This window comes from Schistocerca nitens, chromosome 2 (assembly GCF_023898315.1).
Source record: "Schistocerca nitens isolate TAMUIC-IGC-003100 chromosome 2, iqSchNite1.1, whole genome shotgun sequence".
Taxonomy (NCBI): domain Eukaryota; kingdom Metazoa; phylum Arthropoda; class Insecta; order Orthoptera; family Acrididae; genus Schistocerca; species Schistocerca nitens.
The window spans coordinates 1,053,615,522-1,053,628,783 of record NC_064615.1 but is presented as its reverse complement, the minus strand read 5'-3'; the positions used below and the strand labels follow the sequence as shown (position 1 = coordinate 1,053,628,783).

At 45.7% G+C, this 13,262-nt stretch overlaps 1 protein-coding gene across 1 annotated transcript in view; it reads left to right on the top strand.

The window, feature by feature from the left end:
* Nucleotides 1-4,404: 4,404 nt before the first annotated feature.
* The window catches only part of LOC126235535 (Down syndrome cell adhesion molecule homolog), a 199,769-nt gene continuing 190,911 nt past the window's right edge, over nucleotides 4,405-13,262 (top strand). Inside the window, exons 1-3 of the mRNA XM_049944254.1 lie at nucleotides 4,405-4,417; nucleotides 4,508-4,672; nucleotides 8,088-8,223. Coding sequence (XP_049800211.1) covers nucleotides 4,405-4,417; nucleotides 4,508-4,672; nucleotides 8,088-8,223 — 314 coding nt within the window. The remainder of the gene's footprint in view (nucleotides 4,418-4,507; nucleotides 4,673-8,087; nucleotides 8,224-13,262) is intronic.

Genomic DNA, 13,262 nt, shown 5'->3' with positions numbered 1-13,262 from the left:
CAATAAAAATAATATTGTAGAACAAAAGCAAACTGGTGCTTTTCATTTATTATTATGTTGTTCTACCAAGAACCGACGGAAGACTCTGTTAACACGTAAAATACATGATGGCGGGAACACGAGCCACGCACGGCTCACGGATAAACAACCTACACTCCTGGAAATTGAAATAAGAACACCGTGAATTCATTGTCCCAGGGAGGGGAAACTTTATTGACACATTCCTGGGGTCAGATACATCACATGATCACACTGACAGAACCATAGGCACATAGACACAGGCAACAGAGCATGCACAATGTCTAGTACTAGTGCCCAGTGTATATCCACCTGTCGCAGCAATGCAGGCTGCTATTCTCCCATGGAGACGATCGTAGAGATGCTGGATGTAGTCCTGTGGAACGGCTTGCCATGCCATTTCCACCTGGCGCCTCAGTTGGACCAGCGTTCGTGCTGGACGTGCAGACCGCGTGAGACGACGCTTCATCCAGTCCCAAATATGCTCAATGGGGGACAGATCCGGAGATCTTGCTGGCCAGGGTAGTTGACTTACACCTTCTAGAGCACGTTGGGTGGCACGGGATACATGCGGACGTGCATTGTCCTGTTGGAACAGCAAGTTCCCTTGCCGGTCTAGGAAAGGTAGAACGATGGGTTCGATGACGGTTTGGATGTACCGTGCACTATTCAGTGTCCCCTCGACGATCACCAGTGGTGTACGGCCAGTGTAGGAGATCGCTCCCCACACCATGATGCCGGGTGTTGGCCCTGTGTGCCTCGGTTGTATGCAGTCCTGATTGTGGCGCTCACCTGCACGGCGCCAAACACGCATACGACCATCATTGGCACCAAGGCAGAAGCGACTCTCATCGCTGAAGACGACACGTCTCCATTCGTCCCTCCATTCACGCCTGTCGCGACACCACTGGAGGCGGGCTGCACGATGTTGGGGCGTGAGCGGAAGACGGCCTAACGGTGTGCGGGACCGTAGCCCAGCTTCATGGAGACGGTTGCGAATGGTCCTCGCCGATACCCCAGGAGCAACAGTGTCCCTAATTTGCTGGGAAGTGGCGGTGCGGTCCCCTACGGCACTGCGTAGGATCCTACGGTCTTGGCGTGCATCCGTGCGTCGCTGCGGTCCGGTCCCAGGTCGACGGGCACGTGCACCTTCCGCCGACCACTGGCGACAACATCGATGTACTGTGGAGACCTCACGCCCCACGTGTTGAGCAATTCGGCGGTACGTCCACCCGGCCTCCCGCATGCCCACTATACGCCCTCGCTCAAAGTCCGTCAACTGCACATACGGTTCACGTCCACGCTGTCGCGGCATGCTACCAGTGTTAAAGACTGCGATGGAGCTCCGTATGCCACGGCAAACTGGCTGACACTGACGGCGGCGGTGCACAAATGTTGCGCAGCTAGCGCCATTCGACGGCCAACACCGCGGTTCCTGGTGTGTCCGCTGTGCCGTGCGTGTGATCATTGCTTGTACAGCCCTCTCGCAGTGTCCGGAGCAAGTATGGTGGGTCTGACACACCGGTGTCAATGTGTTCTTTTTTCCATTTCCAGGAGTGTATTAAGCAGGTTGTTTTGACCCATCAGTGCCAATTCACGACAGTGTTTCTTTCTGATCTTGTCAATTTAAATGAGTGATCCGTCTTCGATAAACCCCAGTGCCTCTTCCTTTCTCTCCTCCACGTTTGCTGGATGGCAGCAGCATGGAGTCTGAGGTGCCTCCTTCGTGGCACCTTCTGGCAGGACCCTTACCGCCCAGCCAGCCTCTCCTAACACGGCAGCGCGGTGTCTTGCAGAGGATCTCGTGGCTGCTGTCGGACGGCAGCGAGGCGTCCGCGGTGTCCGGCCTGCGGCAGGTGCTGGACAACGGCACGCTGCTGCTGGCGCCCTTCCCGGCGGAGCGCTACCGTCCAGAGGTGCACAGCGCCGCCTACCGCTGCGCCGCCCACAACTCCGCCGGCACCATCGTCAGCCGGCGCGTCCAGGTCCGGGCTGGTGAGTCATCCTTCCACTTTTGCTGACACTACTGGCACAGTACAGTGTACACTAACATGGCAAAAGTAATGGGATAGGGATATATTCATATACAGAGGTACTAGCGCACAAACAAGGTATAAAACGGCAGTGCGTTGGTGAATTGTTTATGACCACACGATGTGTTATGCCGGAGCCAAGGTAGCCCCTGAGGGCCGGCAACCCATATTACACCACAGACGACGAGGTAGTCTATGGCCAAGGCGTACCAAAAGCACCATGGTAAACACCGGCTATTTACAAACAAGATAATGGAAACAGATATTCCGAGGACTACTTCCTGCAGGTTGTGGCTCGAGCCACGGCCTGCAGGAAGTATCACTATACCAAAACCTGACTGGCTGGAGACAGCTATTTAGGGGCTAGAACCAGCCCTGAAGTTCAGTTCACTCCGGATGCCGACCTCGTGACCTTCGACCACTGAAGATTACGTCTTCGTCTCTGAATTGGACTCCTACTAGTGTGTGTGTGTGTGTGTGTGTGTGTGTGTGTGTGTGTGTGTGTGTGTGTGTGTGTGTGTGTGTGTGTGAGTTTTACCACAAACCTTTGTGGAAAAATTACAATTTTGTTTGCCTCCATTAGGAGACTTTTACTGGCATCGTTATTGTTACCTTTCGTTTGTTGTTCAGTCATCAGCCTTGTGAACTTGGATCAATAAAATTTGTGTTTGTGAAAAATTGCGAATTGTCACACACAACACAGTGGTAATTAACGGACTCTGAACGAGGCGGTGTAGCTGGAGCTAGACGTATGGGACAGCCCATTTCGGAAATCGGTAGAGAATTCGGTATTCCGAGATCCCAGTGTGCCGACAATACCAAATTTCAGGCATTAGCTCTCAACACAGACAACGCAGTGGTCGACGGCCTTCACTTAACGACCGAGAGCATGCAGGCTTCGTAGAGTAGTCAGTGCTAACAGACAAGCAACACTGCGTGAAATAGCCGCAGAAATCAATGTGGGATGTACAACGAACGAATCCGTTAGGACTGTGTGGCGAAATTTGGCCGGGCTTTGGCAGCAGGCGGGTGACTTGAGTGTCTTTGCTAACAGCACGACATCGCCTGCTGCGCCTCTCCTGGGCTCTTGACCCGGAAAACCGTGGTGTGCTTAGACTAGTCCCGATTTAATTGTTAAGAGATGATGATGTGATTGGAGTGTGGCGCTGCGCAAAGTCATGGACCCAGGTTGTCAATAAGACACTCTGCAAGCTGGTCGGCATTTCTCAAGATTACTTTGCTTGGCTATCGGAAGATCTGTGCACGATGGGTACCCCAGATGCTGACTCCTGAAATGAAAGCGCACAGACTGGAAATTTGCCACGAACTCCTCTCGCGTTACGAGAATGAAGGTGACACCTTTCTCCATTCAATTATGGCAGGAGACGAAAAATGGGTGCACCATAACGACCCGGAGACGAAACGTCAGTCTATGGAATATCGACACAAAGACTCGCCCCAGAAAAAGAAATTCAAGACGCAGCCCTCACCTGGAAAAACCATGGCTCATTGTTCTGGGAATCAGATGGTGTCGCCCGCATCTCGTGGTCGTGCGGTAGTGTTCTCGCTTCCCACGCCTGGGTTCCCGGGTTCGATTCCCGGCGGGGTCAGGGATTTTCTCTGCCTCGTGATGGCTGGGTGTTGTGTGCTGTCCTTAGGTTAGTTAGGTTTAAGTAGTTCTAAGTTCTAGGGGACTTATGACCACAGCAGTTGAGTCCCATAGTGCTCAGAGCCATTCAGATGGTGTCACTCATGTTGGTTTCCTTGATCGTGGAACAAAAATAAATTCAAAGCATTACATCACAACACTGCGAAAGCTGAAACGGTGGCTAAAAAGGGTCCGAAAGGAAAAGGGAAATGTTTAACTGCAGCATGGCAATGCCAAACCACACACGTAACGTGCCATCACAGCAGAACTTCAGAGACTGAATCACACCACTGCACGGCATCCTCCATACAGTCCAGATTTAGCACCGTCTGACTTACATCTGTTTTCGATAATGTAAGGCGATCTGCGGGGACATCATTATGCTTCTGATGAAGAAATTGAGAAAACTGGGAGACTGTGGTTGTGGAAACAGAGTGTCGACTTATTCCGTGACGGTTTCAGAAAACTTGTTCATCGTTGGCAGAAATGTATCCAATTGCCGGGTGATTATGTGGAAAAGTGTATATTGGTAATTAAAGATCACATTCTAAGGATTATTTCTACTTTTGATTAAGTAAAATATTCCCATCCAAACCCAAATAACGAAGGTGGAGGCATTACTTTTCATTCAACCCTCGTATATTCAGTGTGGTGCAGAAGAAATATAGTAGGAATGGAATATAATGCTTACCTTAGACTCACGAGATGGTCGAGTCCAGTGCAACAGCTATCAATAAATAAAAATGTAAAGCAGTGCAGCATGCGTTTCTTCCTTGTCAGTGATAGTGTCCATTATTGCCTGTTCCAGCTGTGGAAAAGCAGCACTATGAGGTCCAGGTGTACGACGAGTTCGTGATGGTTGGCAACACTGCTGTACTGCGCTGCCACGTGCCCTCCCTGGTGAGGGACCACGTGGTCGTCACGTCCTGGCTACGGGGAAACGCCGAGCGTATCGTCACTGACATCCAGTCAGGTAACTGTGCAAGATGTAACTGATCCTGAGGAGATTGTTCCAGCCGTGTGAGCGCAGTCCATTGGGCTATTATAGGCATTTGGGCTAAAAAGAGATAAGTGCATTTGAAGTACACTTTAATATTATCAGTGTAGTAAACACCCTATTTCAAAACGCACTTTTAGTAAAATAAAGATTAGAATTTGTAAATTTTTCGCTATAACTCGTTATAATTGTGTTTTCTGTATTCGCAATATTCTCTTAGACACATTATGTTGAATTTGTCTGGTCCAACAGAAATACGATTAGACGCACGTACACACGCTATAGCGAACACTGTTGCCCGGTGCCTCCAAAGCCTATGTACATGTTCCGGCTCCAAGAAACTCAGCCAGGTGCTCCTGTTCCATTACAGGCATTCATTACTGCAATTAATTAACTTCTACACCGCTAGAGGAAAAAGTGAAATTTTAGATCACTCACATGAGGCTCTTGTTAAGTGTATAAGCCTGTTAGAGCAGAAACAACATATGTAAATGTGGGCTGCACTGATCATATTTTATAGTCACCCTTATGTGAACAGTAATTTTTGCGTGTTCTACGGACAATTAATATCCACAATTCATCAGCGTCATGTCTGACAGATACAGTTTTGCGTTTCATAAGTAGCACTTTGTTCATCTTCATGAGGGCGCGTGCAACCTTTACGGCACAGATGAATGTTGTCTCAGAGGAATGAGTACGAAGCAAATATTCAGCCACTCCTGAAACATTATCATTTAGCGTACACGTTCTCATGCACTGATATCGTATGACTGCATCATACCCATCAGTGCTCGCCCCTCCTGAAACCGTCCTGGAGAGAGTAATGGTTAAACTCCACGACATACGAATTCACGGGTAGTAGAAATGAAAGTGCAGAAAGGCTAATTGAAATTTATTCATGATGACGAGGTTAAATAACAAAATGTACTGTCCATATCATTCGGGATAAAATTTATTCAAAAAACAATAACTAGCTCCACATGAAGATTTGTTCATTGACTTTAAGAAAGCAAGATATCACTCGGTATGATCCAATAATAATAATAAAGCAGGCTTTTCGTCATTACTCTGGACTGAAATGCTAAACGAGCTAAGTCGCCGAGACAAGTTCTGTAATATTTCTACCACTAGTAACCATTTTACTTCTCAGTCTTGGAGCAATTAAGTGTAGAACTGTATTCCATCATACTTCTGAGATCTCTTTTCTCCTCAGAATACAATCCTTTTGCACCAGTGATCTCACAGAATGTGAGAGAAAGAGGGGAAGGAAATTAGTGTTCAACGTCCCGTCGACAACGAGGTCATTAGAGACGGAGCACAAGGGAAGGATGTGGAAGAAAATTGGTCGTGCCGTTCCAGAGGAACCATCCCAGCATTTACCTGAAGCGGTTTAGGAAAATCACGGAAAACCTAAATCAGGATGGCTGGACACGGGTTTGAATCGTCGTACTCCCGAATACGAGTTCAGTGTGAGAACCATTACACCACCCGGATCGGTCACTGAATGTGATCCTATCTAGATCTTCATTTCGCCAAACTTTTTTCAACATTCTTATAGTTTCCCATTTTTCTATTTCACCAAATGTTTCTTCTTTTATCTGAATGACCCCAGGCGCGGTGCTTTTACTGGATGTGTTAGTGATCAGCTGCTTGCTGTAAATCCATAAAATAAATGCCTTTCATCCGAACAACTTTAAATTTTTGCGAGCTGTTGCTAGTTTTTTCATAACTTAGCCAGGAACAAAATGCTTTCTCACCTTTGCTGGCGAGCTGTTGCTAGGTTGTTCATTACTTAAACAGAAACTAAGTGCTTCCTCACCTTCGCTGACGGTTTCTTTTAGAGTTGCCAGTTTTTCTGTTATTTCTCTCTGCTGAATTATTCATAATGTCTTCAGTATTCACGGTACCGCCAATGAGGATACACGCAAGAACAGGTACAAAACAGCAGGAGCAAGAGGAAGTGTATCAGGTATATTACAAATACCCTAAATTGGAACGATCACATAGATAATGTTGTGGGTAGAGCCAACCAAAGACTGCGATTCATTGGCAGAACACTTAGAAGGTGCTACAGGTCTACCAAAGAGACTGCTTACACCACGCTTGTCCGCCCTATTCTGGAGTATTGCTGTGCGGTGTGGGATCGGCATAGACGGGACTGACGGATGACATCGAAAAAATGCAAAGAATGTCAGCTCGTTTTGCATTATCGCAAAGTTGGGGAGATACCAGTCATACGTGAGTTGGAGTGGCAATCAGCAAAACAAAGGCGTTTTTCCTTGCGAAGGGATCTTCTCATGATATTTCAATCACCAAATTTCTCCTCCGATTACGAAAACATTCTGTTGGCACCCACCTACAGAGGGAGAAATGATCATCACGACAAAATAAGAGAAATCAGGACTCGAACAGAAAAATTTAAGTGATCGTTTTTTCAGGCCGCCCTTCGACAGTGGAACGGTACAGAGACAGCTTGAAGGTGGTTCATGTAACATATTCTGCACTTACCCCGTTTAGCATGAATAAGTGTTAGGAGTTACCTCCCACGCCATTACTGTCCGTAGCACCTACATCGGCCATCATTTGAGACAGCCCTTTTAGCATGTAAAAGCCCTGTTCATATATCAAATAAGTAGAAAACATAATTTATACAAAACTGGCGCTTAGCTCCTTTAGCGGGATGGCGCATCAATTGAGTTCTGCAGTTAATTTCATCTAGTAACACCGAATAACATTGTTAAAAAATCATAAGGGGAGGTATGACTGGGAAATGCCTAGAGACACGAGAATATTCAAACTACGTTATATCACGGCGAGACAGAGATTCAGAAATCTCGCAGTGGAGCTGTAAGGCGTACCCAGGAGCAGATATGAGAAGTGCTGCTATAGAAATATGTTAAAAATTAGGTGGTGAGTTATAAGAAATGTGGAAGTTCTCCGCAGAATCGGTGTAGACGTTAGCAAGTAAATGGGACTGGATATTAGGACCTACATTAAGGTATCGAGGAGTTGAGGATGATGAAGAGGGTAAACTGTAGAGGAAGATTTTTGACTGTGTCACGGTGATACGGATAGATCAGAACAGGAGAGGAATTTTCACGGGCCACATCAAAATAATCAAAAAACTGCCACCCTTCCCAAAATATTTGTTTTATTTGACGCTTCAGTAAAAACGTTGCGGTACAGGTTGTGTGTAAATAATTTTATCATATCTGAAGATGATCAGATGATCGAAACATATAGGTAAAGATTTATTTATCAGCAGATGTTACTGGTTCTGAAGGATGAACATTTTTCCAAAATTGATGAGTTGGCCTCTGTAAAATGGTCGATCGTGAGGAAGGAAATAACGTCTTGAGTTGCTGGATTACACTTTGAGTGTGTGTTACAGGTGGCCGTTACTCTGTGTTCCCGTCTGGGGAGCTGCACATACGTCACGTGACGCAGGCGGATGGCGCGCTGCCCTACCGCTGCGAGACCAGGCACCTGCTGACGGGGAAGTCCCGGCTCAGCATCTCAGCCGCCAGGTGAGCCACTGTAGTGAAATGAAGCGACGTCCACCTTCCCTGCTTGTAGCAAAGCGAACACACATAAAAATTTGGATGAAGTGTCAGATATCAGTGTTTTTTTCTTTTCTAAAATTCAGGGTTCTTCGAAGACGTTCATCCAGTTTCACAATACAATACGGCGGGTAGTCTTTCAGTTTTAATTATTACCTCGGAACAATCAAGCTGCGACTAAAAAGCTTGGTGATGGTGTTAGTTCTTCTCTACTATTAAGTCGACGCATTTCTATCAGTGGTGGATAACTTGCCAGAGACGCTTTGTAGAAGTCTGCATTATGGCTGTCCAGGAAACTTCCTTTCCTAAAATCATCTAGTCATCATTATGGAACTTATTTTTCGTCTGGGGACGTAGGAAGACGTTCCTGAGCGTCATGGCCAACAGAATATGATCAGTGAAGAAAAATGTGAAGAGTCGGAAGCAATAGATGTGACTGTGTCTTCTGCAGAATGGGCTGGGAGCTGGAGCGAAAACAGCCCTCTGGGACAGCTTCCCACGACTCCTTCGACAGCCTCCCGTGATGTCGTCAGGAGATATCTGTAGTATTATCATGTGGCAGTTTGCCCTTGCGTTGATGAATTATTAGCACCACACCACGGCAGTCCGAAGAAACAGCATCACCCACTTTCAACAGGTGTAATGCAGACTTCAGTCTTCAGTTAGTGCATCGCTTGTATATCGTTAAAACCATCGACTGCAGTTTCGTCGCTGCAGCTGGCCTGGACAAAATAGTTTTGATCTGTTACTATAATTCGCTATACGTTACTAGCCAGATGTAGGGGAAAGGAGGGTAAAACCGGGTATGTGGCTCAAACCGGACTGCTTCAGATTTCCGTGGCGTGCGCTGCCATCAGTCTGATACTACTAGAACTGCAAACAAACGTCATATTGTGAGTCGCAAATAACCATAATTAGAGGTCGTTGCTTTTCTTTCTAGACATTTTTAAAGTTTGTTGAACTTTTCTTCGACGTTGGCGCTTCATGATGCAGTGTCTTGGTGAGAATAATTAACTGATAACAATAGGTAAGTAAGTACGTAGATTAACCATGATAATCAGTGTATTTCAGTGTTTGTAATTAATGTGAATGCTAACTTCCGAACGCAATGTTTTGATCAATCTTGGGCTCTGGGGCGAAATAGTATATACCAGATAGGGCAAAACCGGGTTGTAAAAAAGCTTCTAATGCCTCCCCCAAGGTTGACTTCGTAAAAAGTGCAAACAAAATCACCAGTAGGAGAAAGGGTGGAACAGTAATACTCTCTATATAAAACTGATATGGGAGTTGAAGAAAAAGCCAGAGAAGACTAAGGAGAAAACAAAAACTCAAAACGAAAACTTCTTTAACGGAAGGAACTAAAGGGCCAAGCTGTAGCGAAGGTGACGAAACAGAAAACAAAAGTTGGAAAGACCAAAACGCCGAAAATTTTTAAAAGAAAATTTTTCTTCATCAGGCGAAGAAGACCCCAACGAAGCATGAGTATTTTTTAATGTGCTATGTTTAGACTCATCATCAAAGAAGGGATTGATCCAGTGTCTATCTTGTCGTGGGTGGGCTATGAACAATGTTCCAGCCTACAAGAAAACCACTTCGCGTCTGATTCCTGTTGTTAATAACGAGTGTTTTCAGCTTTTTATCAGACCCTGTCATTGAGAATTTGGCCTATATTAATGAAATATTTTTAATTTTTTAAGTTCTTTGTTAAAAACCAGTGTTGGTACCAGAAAAAGATTCATCACATTCCTGGGTAGTATGTTGAACGATGCCTGTAAGTTTTCATACACTTTTTGCAGTAGAATAAATATTTTTACTTGTTTTCAAGTTTTTTCCTTCATTTAAATGGCTACCTCATTTTATCCAACGCACTGGACAGAACCGGTTTTTTGTACCGAAACTGATTTATTATTGTTTATGCTGTAATACTTATTTTACGCTGAAACCCTATTACTATCATGTTGCTGAACATATGAGTAATCGTTGAAGAAACTCTTTTTATTTGAATTTTGCACTAAAACATCGCAGCATCCGCCACGCTGCCAACTGACATCTTGGTTACAAGGGAAAATATGTCTGTGGTTGATGTCACATTTTACTTACAGCTTCTGAAAGTACTATTTCCAGTTAAAGCTTCTGCATCGTTAGAAAAGTGGCCAGATGAGAACAGAACTCACACTCTGAGTCTTCCTTAGAAACTTAGTAATGTATATCGGCAGTTCGTCCGTTCTAGGAGTCGATCATCTCGATGATTTTATCCGACATCGGCGTTGATACTGGCGCGATATCGATCCCGGAAATTCCAGAACTTTCCACATTCTTATAAGTTTGAAGTCTGATAACAGATGACAGATGATATAGTTACAGATTCATTATTTTCTGGTTTTTGTCATTTACTTGTACAGGGAAAACCTTGCTGCTTGTCAAATTTCATGTTTCTAGGTGAACGGGAAGTATCCTATTGATTTTGATGAGTGAGTGTACGAATATCAAAATAAGTGACATGAATGACAGTATCTTCTGATTGCAATTGACTTACAAGTTTCAATATTTCCAGCCGGCAAGGACCGGAATGCTTCGTATGTGACATAAATTCAAATTTGATACATCCACACGATTCTCAGTAATAAGGATTTAATACACTACTGGCCATTAAAATTGCTACACCACGAAGATGACGTGCTACAGACCCGAAATTTAACCTACAGGAAGAAGATGCTATGATATGCAAATGATTAGCTTTTCAGAGGATTCACACAAGGTTGGCGCCGGTGGCGACACTTATAACGTGCTGACATGAGGAAAGTTTCCAACCGATTCCTCACAAACAGCAGTTGACCGGCGTTGCCTCGTGAAACGTTGTTGTGATTCCTCGGGTAAGGAGCAGAAGTGCGTACCATCACGTTTCCGACTTTGATAAAGGTTGGATTGTAGCCTATCGCGATTGCGGTTTATCGTATCGCGACAGTGCTGCTCGCGTTGGTAGAGATCCAATGACTGTTAGCAGAATATGGAATCGGTGGGTTCGGGAGTGTAATACGGAACGCCGTGCTGGATCCCAACTGCCCCGTATCACTAGCAGTCGAGATGACAGGCATCTTATCCGCATGGCTGTAACGGATCGCGCAGCCACGTCTCGAACCCCGAGTCAAGAGATGGGGACGTTTGCAAGACAACAACCATATGCACGAACAGTTCGACTACATTTGCATCAGGTTGGACTATCAGCTCGGAGACCATGGCTGCGGTTACCCTTGACGCTGCATCACAGACAGGAGCGCCTACGATGGTCTACTCAACGACGAGCCTGGGTGCACGAATGGCATTTTTCGGATGGATCCAAAAAAATGTTTCAAATGCCTCTGACCTCTATGGGACTTAACATCTACGGTCATCAGTCCCCTAGAACTTAGAACTACTTAAACCTAACTAACCTAAGGACAGCACACAACACCCAGTCATCACGAGGCAGAGAATATCCCTGAACCCGCCGGGAATCGAACCCGGGAACCCGAGCGTGGGAAGCGAGAACGCTACCGCACGACCACGAGCTGCGGACTCGGATGGATCCAGGTTCCGTTTACAGCATCACGATGGTCGCATCCGTATTTGGCGTCATTGCGGTGAACACACATTGGAAGCGTGTATTCGTCATCGCCTTACAGGCGTATCACCCGGCATGATGGTATGGGGTGCTATTGGTTACACGTCTCGGTCACCTCTTGTTCGCATTGACGGCACGTTGAACAGTGGACGTTACATTTCAGATGCGTTACGACCCGTGGCTCTAGCCTTCATTCGATCCCTGCGAAACCCTACATTTCAGCAGGATAATTCACGACCGCATGTTGCAGGTCCTGTACGGGGCTTTCTGGATACAGAAAATGTTCGATTGCTGCCCTGGCCAGCACATTCTCCAGATCTCTCACCAATTTAAAACATCTGGTCAATGGTGGTGGAGCAACTGGCTCGTCGCAATAGGCCAGTCACTACTCTTGACTAACTGTGGTACCGTGTTGAAGCTGCATGGGCAGCTGTACCTGTACACGCCATCGAAGCTTTGTTTGACTCAATGTCCATTCGTATCAAGGCCGTTATTACGGCCAGAGGTGGTTGTTCTGGGTACTGATTTCCAGGATCTATGCACCCAAATTTCGTGAAAATGTAATCAGATGTCAGTTCTAGTATAATATATTTGTCCAGTGAATACCCGTTTATCATCTGCATTTCTTCTTGGTGTAGCAATTTTAATTGACAGTAGTGTACTTCCATGCATGTCTGATAAAACACGCATCTTTGTAAGTCCACAGCGGTACGAACTACTTCGAAATTTGTTCGCCGGCTGGAAATCCTTGACATTGGCTCGGTCCGCGGAGCGCGCACGGATTGCCGAATTGGTAAAGTGCTGCTAGTGACAAGCGGGAAATTCGGGTTCGAGTCCTGATCCAACACAAATTTTCATGTTTCACTGTTGGGAGGAAATCTAGAAGGTGTTTTAGCACAGCGGTACAAACTTCCTGGAGAAATAGACTACACCTAGACGACGAGAAGTCCTATAGCAATGCGTGGTCGGAAATGATTTCCTGGCACGGTTGTGACGACAGAAAACACAGGAAAGGAAGGACACGAAAAGGGCGAGCAGACTTGTATATTATGCTTAGTACTGCAGAAACCAAGAAATAAGAATTAAAAGAGACAACGACCGTTCTTAAATAAGGTGTTCAAAATTATTTACACCAGACCACGGTGCAGGCCTCATATCTCCAGCGCATGGAGAACATCAGACCATCCACGCAACAAAAATGCGACGCCTGCATCACAGTCTGGGGTAATAATTTCGGAAACCTTCTTTGATGACAATTCTTGTCTGCTTTTTGTTCTTATTTCACGATTTCTGCTGTACTAAGCGCAATAAATATGTTTCCTCACTCTGTTCGTGCCCTTCCTTTCTTGTGTTTTCTATCGTCACTACCACGCAGAACAGAATTTCCGACAATGCTTTACGTTGG